Source organism: Heterodontus francisci, chromosome 38 (assembly GCF_036365525.1).
Source record: "Heterodontus francisci isolate sHetFra1 chromosome 38, sHetFra1.hap1, whole genome shotgun sequence".
Classification (NCBI taxonomy): Eukaryota; Metazoa; Chordata; class Chondrichthyes; order Heterodontiformes; family Heterodontidae; genus Heterodontus; species Heterodontus francisci.
This window is the reverse complement of record NC_090408.1, coordinates 17833556-17860726: the sequence shown is the minus strand read 5'-3', so window position 1 is coordinate 17860726 and position 27171 is coordinate 17833556. Positions and strand designations below refer to the sequence as shown.

The 27171-nt window shown below is 42.0% G+C and overlaps 1 protein-coding gene across 6 annotated transcripts in view; it reads right to left on the bottom strand.

Moving 5' to 3' along the window:
* The window catches only part of LOC137352405 (novel protein similar to elongation factor RNA polymerase II (ell)), a 102757-nt gene that overhangs the window by 64150 nt on the left and 11436 nt on the right, over positions 1–27171 (bottom strand). For 3 of the 6 annotated variants that reach the window (XM_068017765.1, XM_068017762.1, XM_068017760.1), the window contains one exon: positions 2126–2256. In XM_068017765.1, coding sequence (XP_067873866.1) covers positions 2126–2256 — 131 coding nt within the window. Of the gene's footprint in view, positions 1–2125; positions 2257–13611; positions 13679–27171 lie in introns of those variants that run through there. The other 3 variants (XM_068017763.1, XM_068017764.1, XM_068017761.1) reach the window with 3 other exon arrangements.

The following is a 27171-nucleotide window of genomic DNA, read 5'->3' as shown; positions in this document are numbered from 1 at the left end:
GCCATTATAAATTGCCCCTAGTATAGGTAGGTGGTAGGGAAATATAGGGACAGTTGGGGATGTGGTAGGAATATGGGATTAGTGTAGGATTAGTATAAATGGGTGGGAGCATAGTGGGGAAGGTCTTTGCTCGAGTCGCTCTGAACAGGCTCCAGAAGCTGGCCGAGCGCGTCTACCCTGAGGCACAGTGTGGCTTTCATGCAGAGAGATCGACCGTTGACATGCTGTTCTCCCTTCGTCAGATACAGGAGAAATGCCATGAGCAACAGATGCCCCTCTACATTGCTTTCATTGATCTCACCAAAGCTTTGACCTTGTCAGCAGACGTGGTCTCAGACTACTAGAAAAGATTGGATGCCCACCAAAGCTACTAAGTATCATCACCTCATTCCATGACAATATGAAAGGCACAATTCAACATAGTGGCTCCTCATCAGAGCCCTTTCCTATCCTGAGTGGCGTGAAACAGGGCTGTGTTCTCGCACCCACACTTTTTGGGATTTTCTTCCCCCTGCTGCTTTCACATGCGTTCAAGTCCTCTGAAGAAGGAATTTTCCTCCACACAAGATCAGGGGGCAGGTTGTTCAACCTTGCCCGTCTAAGAGCGAAGTCCAAAGTACGGAAAGTCCTCATCAGGGAACTCCTCTTTGCTGACGATGCTGCAACAACACCTCACACTGAAGAGTGTCTGCAGAGTCTCATCGACAGGTTTGCGGCTGCCTGCAATGAATTTGGCCTAACCATCAGCCTCAAGAAAACGAACATCATGGGGCAGGACGTCAGAAATGCTCCATCCATCAATATTGGCGACCACGCTCTGGAAGTGGTTCAAGAGTTCACCTACCTAGGCTCAACTATCACCAGTAACCTGTCTCTAGATGCAGAAATCAACAAGCGCATGGGAAAGGCTTCCACTGCTATGTCCAGACTGGCAAAGAGAGTGTGGGAAAATGGCGCACTGACACGGAACACAAAAGTCCGAGTGTATCAGGCCTGTGTCCTCAGTACCTTGCTCTATGGCAGCGAGGCCTGGACAACGTATGTCAGCCAAAAGCAATGCCTCAATTCATTCCATCTTCGCTGCCTCCGGAGAATACTTGGCATCAGGTGGCAGGACCGTATCTCCAACACAGAAGTCCTCGAGGCGGCCAACATCCCCAGCTTGTACACACTACTGAGTCAGCGGCGCTTGAGATGGCTTGGCCATGTGAGCCGCATGGAAGATGGCAGGATCCCCAAAGACACATTGTACAGCGAGCTCGCCACTAGTATCAGATCCACCGGCCGTCCATGTCTCCGCTTTAAAGACGTCTGCAAACGCAACGTGAAATCCTGTGACATTGATCACAAGTCGTGGGAGTCAGTTGCAAGCGTTCGCAAGAGCTGGCGGGCAGCCATAAAGACGGGGTTAAAATGTGGCGAGTCGAAGAGACTTAGTAGTTGGCAGGAAAAAAGACAGAGGCACAAGGGGAGAGCCAACTGTGCAACAGCCCTGACAAACAAATTTCTCTGCAGCACCTGTGGAAGAGCCTGTCACTCTAGAATTGGCCTTTATAGCCACTCCAGGCGCTGCTTCACAAACCACTGACCACCTCCAGGCGCATATCCATTATCTCTCGAGATAAGGAGGCCAAAGAAGTGGTTGATGGTCGGCACAGACTTGGTGGGCCGAAGGGCCTGTTTCAGTGCTGTATCTCTAAATCTAAAAAATCTAAATACCAAAGTTTGAGCATGCGTACATGATCAAAGATGACAATTAGCAAAGAAAATCATGATTTCCAGCCTCAGAGATCTGCATTATATCAACAGGCAAAAAATAACTTTCCACGCTCTGGGCTTCATTCGGAAGAAAGGGGAAGAGAGCAAAAAGGAGGAAGATGGAATAAGCACTGAGCAACAAGAATACAAAAGAAGCAAAAAAATCAATAATAAACATGGGGAGCCTGAAAAACAACTCAGTCGAAGATTTCACCTTTTAAAACTAGCTTACAAAGTATCAACTGGACCCTTCAGTTAATTGGCACCTACTCCAGCAATCTGTCGTCGCTCGACACATAGAAGGTACTTGGCTTGACACAATAATGGCATATAAGATCATGTCTCAACAGCTATACTTTTTTTTTACCTAGAAATGTACTGGTGGATACAGTCAAAACTTGCTTGAGGCTTGTCTTTGCTGTCAGTCGACAAGTAGAATGAAAAACAGCGCACACCATCATGGCAGTCTGATTTTGGAGCAGGAATTTTGATGTACTGCTGTAAAAAAAGAGAGACATGCTTCAATGTCTTAAAATTATTGTAGAAATACAATGCAGAACACTTTACTGTTACAAATGATTAAAAATACATGTAATAGTAAACAAGAAACCACTGCACACTGCTGTAATATGGTTCAACATTTGAAACATAGAATTATACAGCACAAAAGGCAGACATTTGGCCCATTGTGCCTGTGCTGGCTCTTTCAAAGAGCTCTCCAATTAGTCTCACTCCCCTGCTCTTTCCCCATTAGTTTTTCAAATTTTCCCCTTCAAGTACTTATTCAATTCCCTTCTGGAAGTTATTATTGAAACTGCTTCCACCACCCTTTCAGGCTGTGCATTCCAGATCACAACTTGCTGTGTAAAAAAAATTCTACCTGCCCTGTTGAAACATTTAGACGAGCCACATTCCAGCTTATGCAATGGTTTAAGGAGGTATAAGTGACTGACACATAAGAATAAATCTTATCAAATGCTCTACTATTGTGCTGACAAATTAGCAATGCTGAACATACTGGGACCATCAAGCAAATCTTCAAGCTAGTGTTACTTCAATATTTAAAGCCTGCAGCACTGTAAAATGCAAGTTTTCACTGGGGATGAGAACAGGGATCTAAAATTTTAATACAGTAATATAAACCTTGCTAGTGTACATATACATGTCCATACAAAACTTTCAGAATATGGTCCGAAACACAACACAGTACATGTATTTAATGCAACTGAACGACTATCCTCAGCTCAATTTTGATATTCAAGTATACATTTGAAAATATATATCCACAAGTTATTTGAGAGAGAAAATTACTCGATACTAAGAAATCAATGCAAGGAAGTAAAAATGTTCTGTACAAATCAGAATACTGAACAAGCACTGAAAATAGTTTTATAGGGCATGAAATTGTAGTAAATCTATACCATATTCATTCTCAGCCACAGTGACAGGTCCATTGCTGGAGTCCTGCATGTGTTCCAGAAGCAGTTTAAACAACAATTTTGTTTTCATTCACCTTTCATCATCGGTAACTATTAAACAGGAACAGAAAATTTAGCAAAATAGCTGAAGCGCTCAGGAACCAGATATCGCAAGCAACAATTATCAGAACAACAGTGGGGAAAAATGTCTTCAAACCTCCATACACCTCTCATGGGTAGGTTTCCACCTGCCAGTTAAAATTTAAGACTCTCCTGTGCCAAGTCTTCTCACATCATGATTGCACTAGCCAACGCCAATAGCTTTGATTCATAAAATGCTATTTTTTTCTGAACTGAAATGTTTTTAGTTTAAACACTTTGGTACAGTTATTCCTAATCATCTGAATGAACAGGATTATTTTGAAGTGCAAGCTATTTATTTATTGTTTTTCACACATAGTTTAACACATGGCTCTTACAGTCTCAGCAAGCCTTCCACAATAGTACATCTTCATTTTCGAGATGATTAAAATGGAAGGATTTGCTAAATTTAGAAAAATAATTTGGAATTGGACTTGTATAAAAAAAAACAAGCAGAGGATCAGAATTTTCCCTGCTTAATCTCAGCCTCAGTTTAGGTAGTGCTAGGCTGAAACATTTCAGACCTGAAAGAATTAATCCAAACTCATGTGATCTTCCAACTGGAGAGCCAAAAGATGCTGTGTGCTATTTTATGAATGAATGCCAGCATCTGTGTTTGAACATAAAATTTATGCTGCACCTTTCTCACAGAAACTCAAATATTCTACTTATACTCCACAATGCACAACTATTGTAAAAATGTTGCCATGCAGACCACCCACCTGCCAAGAATGAGGCATATTAATTTTGTCATATGAACATTGATTTTAAGCTATTGCTGGAGTGAAGAAATGACTCGTTTGAAAATCACCAGACAATGGGCTGGAAGGACATTTGCATACTAAGAGACGCTGCTTGTGGAGACAAAGGGCTATTCCCTGCTCAATTAACCCAAATGAATTTTGATCACCAGACACTGAAGGTGTAAGGAAGTACATTCCAGGCCCTGCTAAAATGATACAATCCACAGAGCCAGGACAGATTAAACCAGCTGGTCACATGACCAATTGGCTGGTCCAGGTTTTTTTGAACTAGCTACAGGACAGTTTGACAGAAGGCAGTGTGCAACTGAAGCTGCAACAAGGAAACCTCTCTCTCGCTTTCTCCCAAGCCACCGAACCCTCGAAAGACACGTAAACCTCAAGAGAGAACAGACTCCTACATCAGAACAAGTTGAAGCATGAACTGGCCACAACTTATTGCAAGACCTGCCGGCAACCAAAGACTCCACATTGAACTTAAAGGACTGTAACTACCAGATATTGCCTCAAACTTTTCCCCTTTATTCCTTCTACTTTTTCAGTCTCTATCTGCGTGTGTGTTTTTTGTGTATGCATGCTAGTGTGGTCGCGTCACATATTCGCAGTCATTAACCGGATTAGAGTTTAAGATTAATAAACTTCTACCTTTCTTGTTTAAATCTAAGGAAACCTTTTTGTTTTCTTTGCCTTACAATTGGAGCAGTGAACAAGGATTCACTCAGGGAGATTTAAAAACACAGTTTTCAAATTAAACCCTGTTACGATTAAACCAGGCAAAGGCTGAGAGGGAACCCCTGAGACCCCTTCTCACCTGGTCATAACACTGTTAACTGTTCAAGTACAAGGTATTTAACTATGCTCTACTTTGCCCACACTTGATGGTAGTTTACATGTACTTGATGAGGTTGGGAGCATTAGTTCCTTAATCTATTAGTAACATTCAAATACTCTCATGCTTAGGTTTTACTATTAGCTGTCTTAACTAAATAGATAGCAAATTTGAGACTTGTAAATAGTTAACAAGTAGATTAATTGATTAAACTGGTCTTTTCTTAATATGCCTTTGAAGTTATTAGATTATGCCCAAATATCTAATTACCCTAGTTGAATCCCTACAATTTTAGGGCATACTTTGCCACTGAATCCAAGTCAAGTCAAGCCAAGACTTAGATAGCAGCAAATTAACCCCTGAAAACTAGTCTGGGCTTATCCCTAAGGATTTCTAGAATAAATTGTTAATGGGGGAAGAGGGGTTCTAAAAAAGAAAATTACTCCATGATCCTAAAAATAAAATCACCAATTACATCATGCATTTTTCAGTTACCATACTTCTATTCAACTATTGTTTTACAAGTTGGAAATTTCAAATAATGGTTTTCTAAAAGTAAATGCTATAAATGCTGAACAGAATCATTTTCTCCGCTCTTGATCTTTAATAACCCCATATAAACATAGCTTAAAGGTTTCATTCTATGTTCAGTATTAGAACATGTATGCATACAACAAAGCAAGGCACAATATTAGCAGAATATTCATGTCCAGTTAGGTGTTCTAAGTAAGTCCCACCCGCAGGGACTAATTTCATGCCAATATAAGCTGGAAATATACTTAATACCGAATCTTTTCTCTCCTATATCACACACCACAAATGAGCTACCCAAAATACACCATTTGCTTTTGGAATACTGACTGTACATCTAAACAAGGTAACACACTGAAGCAAAATTTGTGCAGCTATACACAAGAACTTAAATCTGAAAGACATCTGAATATGTTACAGAGATGACAAAATAAACACCAAGGACAGAAAAAACAGGTAGACTTAGGGACAAGGCCAAAAGGTGATATAGTGGATAGATTTTGTAAGTGCGTCCCAGAGGGGATAGACATACTACCAATGGTGGAGTGAAGGTGGTGAGGAACGAAGAGTAGATCAGTGCCAGATAAGTGAAAGATGCATGGAGGGACACCGGACAGAAGAAATCACCAAGGTAAGATGGAGAGCGGCTCTGAAAGTATTTGAAAGTAAGCATTCAAACAACTATATATGCAGCTATCAACAGTTTCATAACTAAAAACTAACATTTTTTGGCACAAGACATAAGCTGAGTTCTTCCAAGGAGAAGGTTTTCTTTAACAGCACAGAGCGGTAGAAAAAGTTCACTTGTTTTCATTTAATCAGTTCATCAGCTCAGCAAGTTTTAAAAATTAACAATCTGTCATGCTTTTTGTCAACTTGAAATTTCTTGTCGATATGAATGTGCAGGCATGATCTCTGTTCTGTGTTAGCCACTATCAACTGAAGCAATAATTGGGGTACCACAATTTCTTTGCTGGGAGCACAGAGGAAAAGGAACAGCTGGTGGTTCCCACCCCCAGCTATCCAGTAATCCTTGATAAAAATCTATGAATATGTGGATCTTCCCATCCAGTCATATAAGCCTACCAATTTGACTCAGTGCCTAGGTTCAGACATGAAGAACAGCCAACTGGGCGATGTACCAGGGATTTTCCTTTGCCTGAAAAAGCCCTACGTCAGCATCAGTAAGCGCTTTCAAGAGCAAGAAAATTGTATTTCGGGGGCGGGGGGGGGGGGGCGGTTATATTCATACAGATCAAAACATTTGCTCAACAAAAATAATGCTCCAACAAATTCTGACATTGATGACAATGCTCAGCAAGTCTGGCAGCATCTGTGGAGAGAGAAGCAGAGCCAACGTTTCAGGTCAGTGACCCTTCATCAGAAATTACTTTCACAACCTTCAATGCAATGGTTGTCCCTTCAAATGTAGATAGATTTTCCACTGATTATACGACAGGTATTGCTGAAATTCTTTCATGTCTGCAGAACTTTCATTATGCAAATTCACAGTAATTGTCAACATGACTAATTTTTTTTCTGCATATGTTAAATACAGAACCATTTTTCTAAAATTGAGGGATTTCACTTGTGAGGAATTTTAAACTAGTGTTAAAGATTAGGATCTTTGACATCACAAGGAATTACAGTAATTAGAATTTGTAGAAATATTTTTAAACAACGAAGATGACCAGAAAAGTGAAATCTAGTGGTAGCTTTTCTTTCAATTCAAATGACATTTTAGTGGCAATATTACAAAGATACTGTATAGTTTTTTGTTCTGAACAAACAAAATGCTTGGATAGCCTCATTCTTGTTGTTACAAGCTCATGCTCTATTCTGTTTCTGCATGTCATGTATAATGCCACACCTCCAGCCAACTGGTTTGCATGACTAGTTGCTGTTATCAGCACAATTCTCTAGTCAGACCTTTTCTTTAAATAGCAACTGAAAGCACACCCGTGGGCTTTTTTGATAAGCAGATTAAACAAAACATCATTCCATCATAGAGGGATTTAAACCTACTTAGATTAAAAAGTAAACATTGTGACAGAAATTGGACTGTGACAATTACTGTGCTTCTGGGACACTTTAATCATTTATTTTAAGTTTTTACTGAAGTTCTGTAAAATGTGGTGATCTTAACTAGACCTCTTATTAAGATTAAGAAAGTTGCTCCACAAAAGCTCAGCTGATTAAGGTGGCGAGCAGCTGAGTCACACAGATCAGGGGAGGTCCTAGGTTCCCTATCTATGCTCAGCTACCTGATCGCAGCCTCAGCAGCAGTAGGGGCGCCATTATTTTCTTCAGGGCCCTGAACAGAGAAAAGTTGTATAAATATATACATTTTTTAAAATAAGCTAGGGTTCCCACTTCTGATCACTATTCAACAATGCCTGCTTTTTGCGCAGATGCCAGATGAGGATCGGATATATGATACCTCCACAATTAAAGAATCTGCTGACTCGCATTGTCCAAACTCTTTTAAAAACAATAGCAATTTGAGTACGATAACTAAAGATGTGCCAGTTTACGTGGAATTGTACTCAGCAAAATTTGAGAGGGGAAATGTGGAAAAAAAATGCAGTAAAACATTACTTAGGCCTTATTCATGCTAAATTTATTAAGCCTCTGTGTAACAGGCAGTGTTCAAGCTGAAGTTTTAGCACCCGATGGGAGCGGGCACAAAGGCTAATGGGTGGGGAGTTTTGTGCCGCCAGCTGGAGTACCAGTTCCCTGACTGCATCCTGCCCTCAGACTATTTTCCCCGAGGCAGGCAGCAGGGCTAACCCCTGCAAGGAGCAGGTAGCCAAATGAAGCACTTGGAGGCCTTTTGTCGTAGGCCGACTGAAATTTTCCAGCTCCTCATAGGCAGCAGGGGACAGTGTAGCTGCCTGGAGGTGGCCTCTCTGGTACCCAATATATACCATTTGCTTTTGGAACACTGACTGTACATCTAAACAAGGTAACGCACCTAACAGCGCTCTACGCTTACTTAGAGGCCCTCCTTGCATGCCTAGCTTTAGCTACTGCTACGGGCTGCCCTGTGGAGGCATTTACCCTCCACAGTGGCGGCCCAGCTGCAAAGTCATTTTTTATTTCAACTTTAAAAAGTTGGAGGGGCTGCCTCCTATGTGGGGTGTCCTCTCCCTCACTTACCTGCCATGACATCACGCTGCTTCTTCCAAGCTGGCCTCCTATTGGCCCTTCAGCTTTGAGAGCCTGCCTGTCATCCTTAATAAGATGGCAAGCCTGCCCTCTGGCAATTAACTGGCAAATTCAGGGAAAATCACAGGTGAGTGACTGAAGCCCGCAGGGAAAATCCTGCCCCCGGTGTCTGTTCTCATCATACTCATGCCCCAAGAAAGGCAGGCTTCATTTTCAAAGGGCATGCTAATTTGCTGAATCCAACATTCCTTTGAAAATCAAAGCAATCTGACCAGTGGACCTATATTCCAAAAGACCCACCTCAATTATTTGTTCTACTTACTAACCAACTCAAGAAATCAGCTGTTTGCAATAAGCAAGCAGACATCACTGGATATCACCAAAGGAGAGGCTTGTGTAAGCCTAGCTATTCCTTCCTGCCCTAGACTTACCACAGTCACCATGTGGGGACCAACTGAAAAAGAAAAAATCACAGCACATGCATGCTGCCCTCGAGGTGGCTGTGGTGGGGAAGAGGCAGTTGCCCAACTCCTTCTGGAATGTGTCTTTGCAAAGCAGGTGTGGGAAAAGATGCAGTGGTTTTTGTCGAGGTTCATCCCAAGCAGCTCTGTAACACAGGAGTCTGTGCTCTATGGGCTGTTCCCAGGGACGCACACCGAGATAAACATCAACTGCTGCTGGAGGACCATCAATTCGGTGAAAGATGCTCTTTGGTCTGCCCAAAACTTGCTGCTCTTCTAGCGCAAAGAGTTGTCCACGACCGAGTGTTGCAGACTGGCACATTCCAAGGTGCAGGACTACGTGCTGAAGGATGCACTAAAGCTTGGAGCAGCCGCTGCAAAGGCTCAATGGGGAAAGACCACTGTCCTCCCGCCACAGTGAACTGAGGGTCTGGACCCATGGAAAACCCCTTGGGCTGTATACACCAGGTATGGGTTTGCTGTAAAATCTACATGGCATACAAAATGGAATAGAAGGGTTGTGAGGCAACTCACTCCAGTATTGAAGAAAACTGATTTCCTTTACACTTTGTGGAATGTCAACTTGGTGTTGTTTTGTAATGTGTTTTGTTTTTTTTTTAAACAGATTTTTATGAATAAAGTATATTTTTGGGGAAAAAAAATCACAGCACAGGTCCTGCAGGTGTACTGAGACAAGCAGTGTGCTCAAACAGTGTAAAATAAACACAAGTTCAGATTTCTTAAATCTATGGAGCAGCCAAGGTTAAATTGAGGAAAGCTGTTGCACAGGGCAGTCAGCAGGCAGAAGAACAGGGAAGACAGCAGCAACTATGTTTGAATCTATTTGCTGTTTCATAGCTGGCAGGTAAGGATTCAAAAGTAAAAGCTGCGCACTCTTTAATATTAAATGAAGCACGAACCGATGGCACTAATGATTAGAAGGTTAAGAGTTATCTTCAGAAGCATCAATTTTAGCACTAAGTCAAACATTTTAATTACTAAGAACTGAAGTACCACAACAGTATAACTGCTGTTTGGGCAGTTTGATGCAAGGCTGAAATGTATTATTTGTAAATTCAAACCTTGCATTATATTCAGATATGGTTATTCAGTCCATCCCACCTCTAGCCTCCCCCTTTTTTCCCCCCAAGAATTTGGTAGATTTGCACATTAACAGTCCATTAAACTTAATGCATAAAGTTAGGTCTGGTGATTAATATTGCAAGTACCCCTTTAACTGTGATAATTGTTAATTATTGCCAATCGAACTCTCTGGCCCAGACAAGGGGTGATTTAAACTGTGGAGTCTCATCGCATCAGGTACTGAATTGTTGGAGATTTCCAAAGGGTTTCTCTCTATCTTAATCCAATCTTTTGTTCCTGCTCTATTTCCATTTCTGTATCCGGTTTGACTCCAATTCACCCTATTGCCTTCTCCGTCAGACCTCTGTTTCTTTCTGAATCCTAAAATCTCAATGATTAAGGAGATAAGCTGGTGGTCCTGCCATTCACTGAGGTCTGAGATGTCCCACTGCAATCGCCACTCCGTTATCAGCTTACATTTCCAGCAAGTTACGGCGTAAAAGAATCTGAGCTGACGGGTGCAGGAAAAAGTCTAGCCAACAGCTTTTTCCATGAGATGTCCTGGTCACGCAACTTCCATCCCAATGCGATAACATTTGAACGAGACCAGCTTCTCCCTACCACTATCTGCCATGTTTTGGCACTTTACAGTAATGACACTATAATTAATATGGTTACGTGTACCCAACAGTGGCAGTTCCATCTGTTTTCTTACAGTGGTACCTAGCTGCAAGTTTGAATAGATTTTAGTATGTTTTAAATGAATCACAGATCAACATATTCAATCTAACTTCAGCTTACAACAATAGGTCTGTAAACTTTTTATCTAAAGTAAGCAGTTAACTCTTCAAGATGGGAGCAAGCCATGCTTACGGAGGTGAAAAGCAATTCAAATTGCATAATGGGAATTACTAAAGTTGTCACAGACAAAGTTAGAATGTTACATCAGTGAGTTAAAATCTAGTGTGAACAAAAATGTGTCTCTTCTGACTTTAAGGGCATCTGTGTGCTACCATTTCAAAACATCCAAACTCTTCTGCACTGTAACAATTCTGTGGTTCTGTGTTACTGGATTGCATTCCACTTTAAGTCCCTGGTAGGTGCAAAACATTGTTAACATTAAATTATGTACACTATAAAATTTTAGGTATCATATTACAAAATCTATATATTTAATTCTTCACAGACAGTCTTAGTGAAAATGCCTTTTTCTGCAATATTTGTTGAGACTGGTGCATGAGGGTACATAAGATTACATCCAAGAATAGTTTCAGGGCACTTTTTTTCTACAAAACATGCAGAACTATACATGAATACTACCATAATTTTAAAACAATTCTACCAGTGACTTTGGTTAGAAGAGCAACATCAGCATTAAGCAGGGAAAGTTTGAAAAGTGACATCTGGACTAATATAATGTAATATTTTGGAATATTTTGATAAATGATGTGTGCCTATTTTGGGGATGCTATTCCTCTGTAACAGATAGCGAATAAAACTCAACATTACTGCAGTTCAGATTGACCAGTGAATTAGTACTCATTAAGAACTTGCATTTATAAAGTACCTCTGTTACCCAAGGGGCATTCAAAAGCACTCTGCAGTTAATCAATGACTGCTGTAATAAGCCAAACTACAGCAGCCAATTTGCACACAGCTAGGTACCACAAACAGAAATGAAGTAAGTGACCAGATAACCTGTTTTAGTAGTGTTGGTTGAGGGTTAAATGTTGGCCAATTTAGAAGAACTGTCCTCCTTTTGTTCAAACGGTGCCATGGCATCTTTTACGTCCACCTGATCCGGCAGATAGGGCCTCAGTCTCATCCAAGAAACAACATCTCTGACAATACAGCAGCTCTCAGTACCAAATGTGTTAGGCTGGATTAAGTGTTCAGATCCCCGCTCTGGGGTTAAACCCACAGCTTTCTGACTCAGAAGCAAGTGCTGCCACTGAGCCAAACTGACACTTGGCCAAATTTACCAATGTGTGTCCGGACAATTGCAAAATCTAGGGAATGAACTCCAGCTGTTTATATTATAAACAGAATGAGAATACATTTGAAAGAAATAGCACAAGAACAGAGATCTACCATGCTTTCCATCTAGTGATGCACACTAGATGTAAGGAACTAAGCAAAAAGTGTATTAAAATTAAGCACAGCTGTTAAACTAGTATGTAAATCCAGAAATTAGTACAGCAATTTACAGTGCTACCTCATTATTAACCTTCAGATGAAGTTGAGAAAGAAAAAACATTGGTTAAAACAACCATGCACACATACTGGCTACAGGGCATTTCAGAATCCTTAATTCTTTATTCAAGAACTGTCTTTTCATTATGCAACACATTTTGCTTTTCTCCAATAAATGTGAATCAACAGACTTTTAAAACACAAGTGAAAAAGAAAAAAAAAATGGAAGGTGATAAAATTAATGACAATTATCGTAAGTTGTCTTATGGCAAATTAGTGTGTCTCTGCTTTAATGGTCTATGAAAAAAATCCCTTTAATTAGCTGAAGTCAGCAGTGTCACTATCAGATGCAGTTGGCTTCTGAAGAACCAGACAGGTTCTGTGTGAACAATTATCCGCCACAATGAAATGCTGCAGTACATTCTGATAGCAGCAATAATTAACATTAGCACCCTCAAAGTGAGTTCTAAATTCTTAACAGTTAGTAAGCCGTAAAGTGTATTCCAGATCGGCAAAACTATTGTAGTAAAGAGTTAAGCCTGCAAGGTTCTCTAGTGCAGTTAGTTTAGTTGTGTTAATAGCCTGAAGTGAAGTTCAGCGATACCCTTGGTATGGTGCTCAGATAGCAGAATTGGGCCACAATGGAGGGAGGGCTCACAGTGGGGGGCATGAAATTTAATGCTGTCAGCTTGACGAGCCTGTAAATACTGCACTATAACAAAATGAAGCCTATTCACATCTGAGCAAAATTTGCAAAGGATTTGTTAAAGCTTAAAACAGAAAAGTTATAACAAGTATATTTACCAAATATAACAAAGACTTTGCATTTTGAAATTTACATTTTGTTTTAAAAACTTTTAATCAGCCCTTCCATTATTCAGCTACATGAGTAATTTCACACCACTTCATTCAAACAAATCCTAGTCCTTTTTTTTTTAAAAATAAAAAAAACATTACACTGAAGAGTTTGCGATTACTACTTTTGTTCATTCATGTGGCTAACTTGACATTAGGGAACTAATATCACTGCAAGAAAACTAAGACAGTCCATGGTGTGCAACTATGCACAGACTGATGCGAGGGGTTCTACAATCGCAAATGCATTTGCTCCATCACTGGTGAAAGATTCCACTGACTTTGCACAAGACAGGAAAGCATTGTGGCACTTTTTTTTTTTAAAAAGCACACATTTGTTTATTGTGCAATTACTATTCCATAAATCACATGTAATAATAAAGAATAAGTAATCTCTGAACTGAGATTTTCACCTGCTGTTGAAACGTATTCATGCGTAATTCTGGAAGGATACCTGCCAATTAATGACGCAGCCGACACCTGGGTGATGAATAAAAGGGAATGAACAGATAAAACCATTGTGTCTCTGCTGATCCCAGTAATGTGAATCTCAATGAAAATTCAAGCTGATCTGAGAAGAAAATACAGCTGCATATTTATTGCAAGCAGCTTTTTTCACTGAATACTGTTCTAATAGGCCAGGTTGAATGGATGTCACAAAAACAACTGCACACTCTAGTGTGAAAATTCACTCTGTTCTAGTAAATTTGCATAGCAGTGTGAAACCTACTTCAGAAACAGCAGATGTCAAAGACAGCTCTGTTCAAATCAGGCCTATTTCACTTTCCAGTGCCCCACTATTCACAGTATGAAGATCAGGAAAACTCCATTTGGATATTCAGTCTTCTGCTGCTCTGCACTGTTAAAACTAATTGTTGACTAACACTGCATTTATATTGGAGAAGTACAATAATGATTACTTTGATGCTTTAAAAGCCACCTTGTTTATGGTGCAAGGCAGTTTACAAAGCAGCTGGATCCACTTAAAACTGCTGCGCCTTTACCCATTTTGCTGGGCTTGTACATTCCTGGACAGAATTATATCCAAATGAGAAACAGTTTCACTGCTTCTTGGCACAAATAGCAGGAATTTTCCTGACCTTTGTCCCCCATGGAGGGCCCATTCCCCAGGCACAAAGGTCAAGGAAAAAAAAAAGACCCATTTGCAGTTCTCTGCCTTCTTTATATTGGCTTGGGCTTCAAAGGCTTTTCCACCTGGAGGATGGAGGAGGTGAAGCTGCATGAGCAACCTGTACAGGCCCATGTTTGAAGCACAAATGAGGAATGAGTTGGTGTACCCAGACACCTGCCTCTTAGTTATGGAGTTGCACATTTGGGGCTCGCGTTCACTGGGGCACCCAACAAATTGGGTATTGATCTGCTTGGAATGTCTATTAAACTGAAGAGCTTGGGTGGATCTAAAAGATTCAGTAGCTGTATTCGAAGAGGAGCAGAAAGATTTCCTGTTTTCCTGGCCAAGACCTTTTCAGAAGCAACCCCTCCAAAAATACTTAAATGACTTGGTCACTGATTAATTTGCTTTTTGTAGGACCTTGCTGTGCTCTGTCTATCACATTTGCCGACATAACAGCAACAAATGCACTTCAAAAAAAATTGGCTGCTAAGTGCTTTGAAGGATATGATAAGACCTTATACGAATACGTTCTTTCCTTACATAGTCTCACTGACATTAAGTATATAGTTGGGATTTAAATTGGATAGCCCCAAAAATGGGCACAGGGATCATGACGTACGATTAACCTGCAACCTTTGACTAAAATGCAGACATGACACCAACTTCATGCTGCCTGCTCATTAGAATGAATTCTGAGAACAGCCAGCACCAACCGCGCTGTTCATTGGCTGCACGCACCAGCAGGGACCTAAAATCACAACTTCCTAACGTTCACTTAATTCCAGCCTGCAGTTCATAAGGTAACTGGCAACTCTTAAAGGGGAGGTACTTTGTGGCTAGTTGGGAGTCATGCAGGAAGTGAATGGCCTGCAAAACAATGAAGGGCAGCACAACTGTGTGTGAACTGTCATGCAGGTCCCCACCTGCCAAGAATTAGACACATTAATTTCGCCACATCAACATTGATTTTTAAACTGCTACTTTCTCATTCTTTCTCATCCCGTTCTTTCTGTAAGGCTCTCTCTTTCCTCAAATTCAAGTTTCCTCTGTTCCAATTGTATCTTTGTTAACAATACCCTGTTGGATTCTGCTTCTAACCCGGTTTGCGCGTCTTCAGATTCAAGGGCAAAATAGTTCAGACTTCCAAGCCTTGCCACGTACAGGGATTCCACACTGCTCAGCCATTTTTCTCAGCTCCTCCATAGACAGTGCTTTTAAACTTATCCCAAGTTACTTCACCCTGGCTTGGAGAGCTACTCGCTACAGTTGCAGACATGTTAGTATTCAGTCACACACAACCACAAGAAAACCTGTATTAAGCTTGCTTTTTTTTGATTGGGAACAATTTGGCTTCCCACTTCCAATTTCTCTTGTTTGTCTGTGGGTCAAATTCCAGAAGTTAGCACCCAAATTTCTGTTATGGCCTGGTGAGAAAGGTGTCCAGGAGTCCCTTTTAGCCTTCACCTGGTCTTACTGTAACAGGATTTAATTTTTAAACACACCGTGTTTTGAGCTCCTCCATTGGTGAATCCTTGTTCACCGCTTTCCAATTATAAGGCAAAGAAATGAGCACAAACAGGCTTTCTTAGGTTTAAAGAAGAAAAGTGAAATTTTAAACTTAAACTATAATTCAGTTAACGCCTATGGATACATGCCGTGCCCCACACTAGCATGCATAAGCAATATGCACATGCGAATAGAGACAGAAAAGAGAAGAAAAAATAAGTAGAGGGTTTTTTGTTACTGTGCTTCAAGCTCACTGTACTCCTTGCTTATAGGTCGATCTTGCTTTACGCTGGAGCCCAGTATTCTACTTAAAACTTGTTCACCGTAGGAGACTTTTCTCTCTCGGTATTCATGTGTCTTCAATGGGTCTTCAGTTCCGTAAGAGATGGAAGCAGATTGGAGAGAGGTCTTTTCAGTCCAGGAGCAAAGAGCTTTTTGACTTCAAATTCGTTTTTTTCCAATTTAAAACTCCCCTAGTTGGCCAGCAGGTGGTCATGTGACCGACTCGTTTGACCAGGTCTCTTCTGTGTATTGGGGTAGGGACTGGTTCCTTTGTCTGCTAGTATGAAAAAAATCTTTCCAGCCAGGGGCTTGGAAACCCCTTGTAATAGGCCTGCTCTTCTTCCCAGCAACCATTTAAAAATTTAATGTCCATGTGGCAAAATGTATGTGCCTCAGTCTTGGCAGGTGGGGGCCTGCATGACACTGAATCACTTTCCTCTATCTTGCAGAAGATGGTGCACAAGGGGAGGCAGCAGGAGCTAACTGGAGGGAGACAGGCCCACCTTCATGTCCTAACCCCTTTGGAGGAGACGGTGCTGACAATTATTGAACGGTCATTGCCAAGGCCCTGGCCAGTGGTGGGGCTGAAACAATCAAAGATGACACTACCCTCACACGTAATCCTCCTTCTCACATCCCACTTACTCCTCATGCCACAATCTCGTCTGACTGAAAAGCTATAATCACGCAGCTTTTACTGCCCCTTATCTCCTCATCACAACCTTTTCTCTTTCAGACATCCAAGAGGTGCAATCTGGCCAGTAAGTGGAAGAATACCAACAAGCGAATGATGAAGAAAACACAGTATAATCACTTGATTTCACACTTGCAGCCACCGGCTCAGCTACTGCCACTGGGTGTATCTCAAGGATAGATTAGAGGCAATATCTGCATGTGTTGAGACACCAAGCACAAATGCACCGGAGCAGGGCAGGGGCCAGCTCACCAGAGGGTGAAGTGGCATGCAGGTTCTGCTGCAGAGGACTTAGATGAGCAATGCTGTGGGCAGTCTACAGAGGAATGCTGATGGGTTTGCACAACAAAATGGTTGGTCCACTGGGAAGCCTCATTCAATGTCAAGAAGCATGGAGGAGTCCAGCACAAATTTGGCACAGGGCTTTGCAGAGAACTTAGAGCCCATTCTTTCCAGCATGGAAATGGTGGTCAACTCCATTCACACACTTGTGGAACCAACCATGATGCAGCATAATAGCTGATGTTACAACCTCCATTGCAGCACAAGCAACAGTGAGTGCTACAGGGGAAGCTCAAACTGCTGTCAGGCAGGTTCAGTTTGCTGCAATGCAAGTTCAACTTGCTCCCATCATAGCTGTGGATTACAGTTTACAAAGAGTGGTGTGGCATGCATTAGAGCAGTCCAGCAATCTGTCCTTCAGCAGATTACTAGGATTGCTGAAAGGGCACCCTCAGTGGCTCCTTGAAGCACAAACCTGCTGTCCATTTTCAGAAGACAGCATTCATCCTCCCACCCCTGCCACTCCACCAGCCGGCCCAGACTGCTGCCCCATACGTGCCACAATTGGCCCTTCTGGATCCAGAGCTGCTCTATGTCGTCCTCCAAGTCCATCTGCAGTGTCCTCCACTGAAAGTCAGTAGCCTTCCACCAGCCATGCTGCAGCCACTGATGTAAGCACTGTGTAGGAACACTAGGATAGGCAAAGGCTCACTGAAGGCAGAAACTAAGGAATGCACAAGGGTGATTATTTGACTCTTGTATGCAATCTGGCGTAACTTCAGTTGTAGATTTAGTTTAGAATATATATTTTGTGATGGCTTTTATTTTTGCATTATGCATTATGGCCAGTCAGTCAATGACAGAGGGACGGTAAGGTGGGGATTATTGGTGAATGGGGAATTGGAGTTATTGGTGACACACTCAATTAATTCTTCACGGACATCCCAGTCAGGAAGGAGCTGGCTAGATCTCCATGTTCCTCCTACCCACCGCCCCCAACTGTACTCCTTCGTTGCTCGCCATATAGCTGTTGGGAAGGACTGTCCCCTCATGCTGGCAAGGTTGTGCAGCATTCCAAAGACCACCACCAATCTGGACTTCCGCTCTGCTGAATACGGCAGGCTCCTCCAGAGCGCTCCAGGCAGCAGCAACAGTGTTTCAGTACACCAACGGTCTTTTCTATCACTGTTCGTGTGGCAGCACGGCTTTCACTATGTCCATGCTATGCATGTGTGCCTGGATTGTGCACCGAAGTCCTGAACCATTCTGTAGTGCCCTTGTCACCGAACAGCCACCCTTTGGTCTGCTGTGGTGGCTCAAATTCAAATGGAATAGTGAACTGCCACAGAATGAATACATCATGACTGCTGCCAGGATACAAGCACTGATCTGCGTAATTCACAGCCTATAGTTACACATCAGCTGGATGTTGAGGGAATCATTTTCGGTTCTGTTATATGGCAGAGTTGACATGCGGCGTCCACAACGTGATGTGCACGCAGTCAATGGTATCCTGCACTTTGGGAAAGCTTGCAATCCCAGCAAAGCCACGTGCTCGCTCCTCCTGCTGAGTCTTTGGCAAGAGAGATGAAATGTAGTTAGCTCTCTTTGAATAGAGCACCTCAGTACCTTAGGTAACAGTGGATGGCAAATTGCAAGACGTTGAGAATATCTCCAGCTCCAACCTAGACAAATCAAAGTGCATAAATGTTCATTGCCATGGTCACTATCAGAGCCACTGGCAATGTGGCCCACACTCTGCTCTGAGGTTGTAGTTGTGACTGCAGCACATGATAGATTTCAGTAAGGATTTCTTTAAAGTGCAGATGTCTCACACATTCTTCGTCACTGAGGTTCAAGCTGCAGAATTGCTCCCTGAACACCCTGGGTGGATATGGTCTCCTGCTAAGAGCCCTTCTTCTCCTCCTCCTCCTCCCTCTTCTAGCAGCTTGTACTGCTCTCTGTATCCTCTGCTCATTCTCTCAGTTATGCTGTAGTCCAAGGGGAATGCCTATTAGCGCACCCAGATCTGGCAGCAACTGGTTTCTGCAGAAGCTTTGAAGACAGGAAAAAGTTCTTCAACACATGCCACACCACTCTTTGCAGACTTTTGCAACTTGTATCAACTGTGAGAAGCACCAAGCACTTATACAATTGTAGCAGCAACCAGAAGAATTCAACCAGCAACTAATCTGGAAGTAGCTGATGATCCCTTTAAATAATGCTGATAGGGGGCAGGGGTCTTCCTGATGCTTAATACATGTTCAACTGTGCAAGATTAAGAGAGAGCTAAAACTAAAACAGCACCACTAGAATCAAATCATTGTTGTATGCTGACTGACATCACGATCTGCCTGCTCTGCATATTTCAGGTGGACATTAGCTACACACACTAACACCCGCACCCAGATGGCGTCCGCAGCGAATTGCCACATAAGTGTGTACGCACACATTAGACATCTTTTGATCCAGAGTGGCAACTGGTCCGCCAAACATATCTGGGAGCAACTACTGCACCCAATTTTGCACTCAAAGTATATTATTCCAAGGTCAATTGCTTTTCAGGCTGGACCAAAGAACCCTGGCCGGGTTTGTTGAAAGATCAGTTAGCAACCTGCTGACATTACTGCTCTGGTCATTCCTGCACATTGTAAATAGGCTGCCATTGTTTTTTATACTTTTTAAGCATGACACAGAAGTACAATGGACAGAAAATGCATTCAGGATGTCCCAAAGTGCTTCATAATCAATGAGTTACTTTTGAAGCAGATATTGGTGTGCAGTCAAATAAAGCAGCTAATTTTCTGCGTGCTGCCTCTCAGCAACATCATCCAAAGGCAAAACCTCAGGCTCCATAAGTACTCTGACGACACCCAAATCTACCTCACCATCACTTTTTCCAACCCCTACGCTGCTTGTGCTGTCAGACTACTTGTTCAACATCCAGACTTAAATGAGCCGCAAAGTCCTTCAATTAAATACTGGGAAGACCAAAGCCATTGTTTTCAGCCCCCAAAAGAAACTTTACTCCCTTGCCATCATTTTTATCCCCCTCTCTGACAACTGTCTTAGGCTGAACTAGACTGTTCTCAACCTCAGTGCCCTAGTTGATTTTGTAGTAAGCTTCCAACCCATTCCCTCTCCATTGCAAAGGCTGCTTATTTCCATATTCAAAATATCGTGCCCCCCCCTCCCCTCATTCCATCTGCTGCTGAAACCCTCATCCATGATGTTTATCACTTCCAGGTTCAAATATTCCAATGTTCACTTGGACAGCCTTCCATCCGCCAAATTTCAGCAGAGTTTTGGATGACCTGACCTATTCTGTACCAAGTCCTGCTCACCCATCACCACTGAGCACTGGCTATCAGTCCTCCAGCACTTAAAATTCTCATCTCATGCATCACGCTTACGAGAAGTGTGACAATGTAAAATTATGGACTAAAACTGTAGAGTTATAAAAATTGACTTGCCTTCAAGAAAATGGACAATGCTGCAAAAGTTGGCCACATGTGTATTCTAACACTGCCACGCTGTCTGTCTAGAACAAAGAATACCTTCAAAGCCAAGAGGTGTCAATTGCACCCATCCTTAGCCCATCCTGAAACATTCCTGAATTCAATGGGTTCTACTGTAACAGAACAGGTATGATGTAAAAACATCATAACTGGATTCTTCTCATCCTGGGCGTCATCACCATGGGGGAGAAACCAGAGCATCTCCTATCAGAAGATGATGTAGCAAATGTTTTACCTTAAAAAGGCAGGTCTTGAAGAGAGAGAGAGAAAGATCCAGAAAGCATTTAACTTGTGCAGCAGTGAATTAGAAGTGATTCTCTGTCTTCAAATTGAACTTTCAACCCAGAGAGAAATCTACAAACACCTCAGACCTGCAACCAAAGAGAACTTGACTTCCAAGAGAATTTAACAGGTTTACTGTGAACCCAAAAACCCTACCTCACCTGAAAACCACTTACCCCTTTTCCTCTATCTCTGCCTCTTCTTGTGTTTGTGTGCGCGCACACGAGTGAAAGGCCGAGTGGACGCAGCTGTGACAATTTCAGGATAAGGCATATTGCTCAATAAATAACTGATCTTCTGCTTTAAACCTAAAAGAAAACCTGCTGCTGTTTATTTGACAAATAAAACACCAAGGGTTAAACACTTAACAGAAAACTTCGGTCAGGTGGGAGTTGAACAGTGGGAATCACCCACACTCCTCACCATGTGGCCATAGCACATGTCTTATTGCCTCAGGACTTCACTGCTCCCCAGAGGACTGGCTAATGCCCGGAGGACATGGGTGCAAATCCCATCATGGCAGCTGGTGGAATTTAAATTCAATTAATCAATAATAAAAAAAATCTGGAATTGAAAGCTAGTCTCCATAATGGTGCCAGAAGCAATCAAATTGTCAAAAAAAACCATCTGATTCACTAATGTCCTTTAGGGAATGAAATCTGCTGTCCTTACCTGGTCTGGCCAACATGTGACTTCAGATCCACAGCAATGTGGATGACTCTTGACCGCCTCCTGAAATGGCTTAGCAAGCCACTCAGAGGCAATTAGGGATGCGCAACAAATGACAGCAATGCCCATGACCCATGAAAGTATGTTTTTTAAAAAAAAAAAATCTATAACCTCTTCCAACCTTACAATCAAAATCTTTGTTCCTCCGGTCTCACATGTTCCTCCTCTCTTGTCCCCCCCATCACTAGCATTCATACCATCAGCTAACTGGATTCTGTGCTCTGGAATTCCCTCCCAAAACCCCGAGCCTCTCCAACTCCCTTACCTTTAACACCCTCTTTGTAATGTAGTGTAGTGGTGAATTCACCTTTAAGGAACTGTACTTTTAAGGGATCAGGCCACTGATGACATCATCAGACATAAATAAAGCAGAGACACCATTTTGAGAGAGACACTCAGCATATGGCTTGCAGACAAAGCACACACAGATAAGTAAGGAAAAGAACAGGACCTGAGATCATGCAATGTAGATATGTAGGACACTAAATAGTGTTTTTGTTGAATCTGTATATAAAGCCTGTGGTTTTCATTTAAGAAGATACTACACTCTTTAAAACCCACCTCTTTGGCCAAGCTTTTGGTCATTCATCCTAATGTGTCCTTCTTTGGCTTAGCGCCATTTTGTTTTGGCAACAACCCACCTTGGGCCATTTTTCTACATTAAAGGCACTACATAAATGAATGTTCTTATTCTGAATATTTACCACTATCCTGGGAAGAAGAAAGGCTTACATTGAGGAACGCTTATGGCTGGAACTTTACGCCCCTTGCAGGAGTGATCTGGGGGGGGGGGGGGGGGGGGAGTAGAATTAAGTGTGAGTGGGAGGCAGGGGGTGCCAGGAGGTGACAAACGGCCCACCCGCCCCAATTCAATTAAGGCCTTTAGGTGGCTAATTAATTGCCACTTATGGGCATCCTCTCGCCACTGGAGGTAGTTCAGTAGCTGAGAAGGCTGCTCAGTAAAAACTGGCGGCCTCCTTGTGGGCTGCGGGCCCTCCTGATTGGGCACTCTGTGGCCGACGGGGAGTTTCCCCCTCCTCCGCCACAGCACAAGGCATCTCTACTGGAGCACCTAGCCACCACCCCCGGCACCCACCTCGTCGGGGCCCAGCCGATTGTCCCCAGCGAAGCTCCACATGCTTACCCGTATTCCGGGGCCTCCTCCATGTTGCCAGTCCTGGCTGGGTGCAGCCCCAGCAGTGGCCACCGCTCTCAGTGGTGCTGTTGGGACTGAAGAGCTGCCGGCCCGCTGATTGGCCAACAGCACTTGGAGGCGGGACTTCTTGCCTCAGAGGTGCGGAAGTCCGGCCCGAGGCCAATTAAGGGCTTGTGTCGCATAAAATTATGGTGTGGCTTCAAGGCGCGGCGGAGGGGCCTCCAGCCTAACATAAAATTCCGGCCTACATCTATAAAGCACATTATCACATATCAAAGTGCTTTGCATGCAATTAATTACTTCTGAAGTACACCTGCCTCATTATATTGGCAAACACTGCATCTACTGTATTGAACAGTCAGCCCTGATTGAGTGTTCAAGTCTTAGAGTGAAGCATGAACCCACTACCTTTTGAATCAAGTTTCAGACATGTTATAATCAGAATAGCGATGGCCTGCTGCTGTTAACATAATTTGGGAGTTCATGGTTTGTAGAAAAGTTTAAAATGAAGCAGAACATTCCTAGTATATACTTCACAAAATCACAAATAAAACGATTGACGAAACCATTTGGAACTACCTGTAGTCACAAGATAAAACAAACAGCTGTAGATTACAATTAATATTTTTAAGAACAAGAGATTTTAGAAAACTAACCAAACAGAAATCATAAAGCCTCACACTGAACATTTGCTAGAAATCTAAAGCCTACGGATTAAGATTTACAAGTAACTACTAATTTGTAGGATTAGTCAGAGAAATTGTCCTTTATGCTTCCAATGAATCTCTCTCCTGTTGAGCATCATAAAGTTCATTCCAAACAGATCTGACGTGAAAACTATATATTTTTCCCACTTTTTGCAGGACTGAAAGTCTATTTTTTCCTTTATCATCAATTTTCTCTCCTGCTCTGAAGGTATTGATTCCTTGTTGGGCATTGGTTCCATGGGCATTGCTCACTTACTGATGTCTCTCTAATGTGGCTTTTATTCTTCTGCGAGCCTTGACAGTGAATGTCTGCAGTGTGTTCACCCATGCGAACAAGGCAAGCGACTCCAACTCTGTCCTCCCCCAACAACACATGCAAGCACTCGCAGCAGTGATCAATCAGAATCAAGAACCCTGACCAAGTTGCCCCTCTTTAATCCAAGGTGGTTGACGATAACTGCAGCACTCTTACAATACCCCAGCTAAGATCAGATAAATGGGAGGGAGTCACAAACTGCCGATTTACTCCAAGTTTAAATAAAATCATTTAGACAGTATTTTGTCTACATTGCAACAGCCAATATGCTTTAGAATAATTAAGTGGTTGGAGAACTAGTATGTTGTTAGTCATATGAATCAGCGGTTCACTGGATAGACTTGCTGAGCCATCAGATGAGCAATAAATACAGGTTTTAAATAGTTGGAATCAGAGTAAAGTACAAGAAAAGCAAGGTTTTTTCAGTGCTAATCAGACAGTTTCAGTGCTTCGAGACAGATGGTTTTAACACCTCATCTGTATTGCCACTGATGTACAGCGAACCTATTTTATATAGAGACAGCACCATGACAAATGCAACTGAAAATACTTAGGTATACCAGGCAAATATGTGGATATGGGTGCATGAAAAAGTGCTTTTCCTTTGCTTCAGTGTTTTATTAGAGTTCTCAAAATAAATAATCTCAAAATATGCATGGAAGGTGAATGCAACATTCTTTTCACTCTCAATGCGTAACAAAGTAGTTAACAGAACTAATTAAACCAGAAACCTCAGTCACAATGCAGAGACCAACTAATTTTTTGGTTTAAAAAGTTGTCCTTCCCAAGGAACCTTTCTCCCTACACCATCCAGCATGTCATGCTCACAAAGGGAACAGTGATGAAAGATGAAATGAACTGGAACAATTATAAAATATAAATAAACTGTTGAACCAAGCTACAAGAAAATGGACACTTTGCTACCTGGCAACATGGAGGGAGATGTCAGGTGATCCTCTCCTGTTGCCAATCAACATGTTTTGTCATTTGAAAACGGGACCATTATTAATGTCTGGAATCTTGAGTAGGGACATTGACATGTAAAACAGCCCAGTCTATGCTATTAACTTCTATCATCAAGGATTGGGCTAGCAAAAGCTTTTGCAGACAGACGGACTCCGAAGCCAAAGCCAAGATGCGAAATAACACCTATTTATCAAAATGGACCACATTCAGACTCCATTATGTAAAAATAGTCCCCACATCCTGGGACATTGTATGAACACCCAGGGGAGAGTGTCTTGAGTCACCTAACTGAAACCAAAACCTGACAAGTTTTTACCTTAAAAAAAGTAACTTCTCTGAGACAGAGAGGGAGACAGAAAGTCATCCCAGCCAGAGAAGCTGTGAGATCGATCCAGCTAAGCAATGAACCCTGCCAGCACCATCTTTAAACTAGTAGGGCAGAGAGATTGCAAGGTGCCCTTAAAATCTTACCATCTGAGAAAATGAACCAGGACTTCCACCAACTTCAGACTGAGCTTTAACCAAAGGAGTCTGCGACACTTCTTCAATTCCAAGACAAGGTACATTCAGGCCTGCAACGCTGTTAAAAATTCCTCCGGAGAACCAGAAAGGTTTCAAAGTGAACTCCTTTTACAACAATCAAACTCTAATTGCATGCTACTCTCTATCTTTTCTTGTGTGTGTTCATGTGTGAGTGGGTGAGGTTGCAAACACTTTTGGGTATTATTTAATAGTTATCTTTCTTTTTAAATCTACGAGAAAACCTGTTGTTTTTCTATTTATTTGACCTTAAAACACTCAGGGACTAAAACACTATCTTTAAGAAAAAAAACTATCTGTGGTCAGTTGAGAGGTGAACAGTGGATGTCACCCACACCATTTCCCAACTGTCTGTAACAACCATCAACAACCACCTTTCTCTCCAAGCTTGATCAATGCCACTCTAAAATTGGTCACATGAATGTATGCAAAAGGGAATTCTGAAGATGGCTTCAGCCTCCCTCTTTGGAGTTGCTGGTCTGCCAACAGCAGCAAACTTTGCACATGGCAAGCCAAAAGGTAGATGCTTACTGAGGAGCAGAGGCTGCAGGCACCAGAATGAACTAACTGAATCTGTATTATCTAAGGTTTAGTGAAAGTGTGAGAACTGCTCCAAGTAGCAGGTTTGCAAAAACCTATGATGGACATTTATGTCAAGGACGCCTTGACATCCTTGTGAGGGAGCAAAGGAGAAGAGGCAATATCAATAAATGAATAAAGCCAAATGGGACCGGAATTAAGCCCTCAATTTCTCCTTTTGATTACAAAATTGTTTGTATTTTTTTTTCAAATTCCGTTTTGACAGAAAAATTCTGGAGGCAAGAGGGCAAAGTTTGATTCATCGAACCAAAGTAAATTAGTCATTGCAATCTAGACACTTAGAAAAAGAACAATCTGCTATCCAATATCTACAGCACTAAGTAGTAAAAGAGGCTTTGCACTGTTTGTTTTGCAATATGCCTCAGTCCGGCAGACCAGATTTAACTTTGCACTGGAATGGATTATAGTTTCACTGATAGCTTGTGTACGTATATCAAACTTTTGTAGCAGAGCAATATAAACTAAAAATATCAAATCTGAATTAAGTGAATGTAACTGGAACTAATAAGCTTTTTGCTATTGTCCAACACGACTAGAATAAAATGGAAACAAACTACAATATAGTCTTTCAAATGTTTGGTCAGCAAAATAACAAAATGATTGGCTGAAAACCTTCAAAAATACCTTTGAGATTAAGAATACAGTTTTTGTTTGGAGTAGAACACTAAGGTTTAATTAACAAGGTACCACAGGGCTGAATTTCTTCATCAGTTCTGCTGCTAAACAAGTACAACCTCGGCAGGCACCAATGGGAAATCGGGCAGAGATTGCCACTTCCATGACAGCAAATGTCTCATATGCTACCCAAATATGGGCGGGTCTACTAAAATGCTTTGGAAATGTGGAAAAATTATCTGCGCATGTACCAGAGCAGCACTGGGCCCTAGCAATGTCATGCGATTCTAATGCATGGCGTTGCCAGAATCCTGGTATGGGAGGAGATGTTTAAATGACCCAAAAGAAGTGCAATTGATTTCCTTTGTCTCTTGATTTTTAATTTTTAAAAAAATGAGCCTTCTCTTCAGCTACAGCAGAAACCTGCCACAGTGATTTATTTCCCTCATTCAATCCTGATAGAAGTTGTGAATCCCACCAGAAGTCTACCTAAAATCATTTTCAATGACCCTGAGAAATTATCAGGACCAGAGGCATGTGGCAAGGAGGCCCACCCTGCCAGTTATGCCAACATTGTAGGCATTAGCAAAATATGCTCCAACATTTCAAAGTCAAAGCTCTAAAGATAATCTTCTGTTACACAAT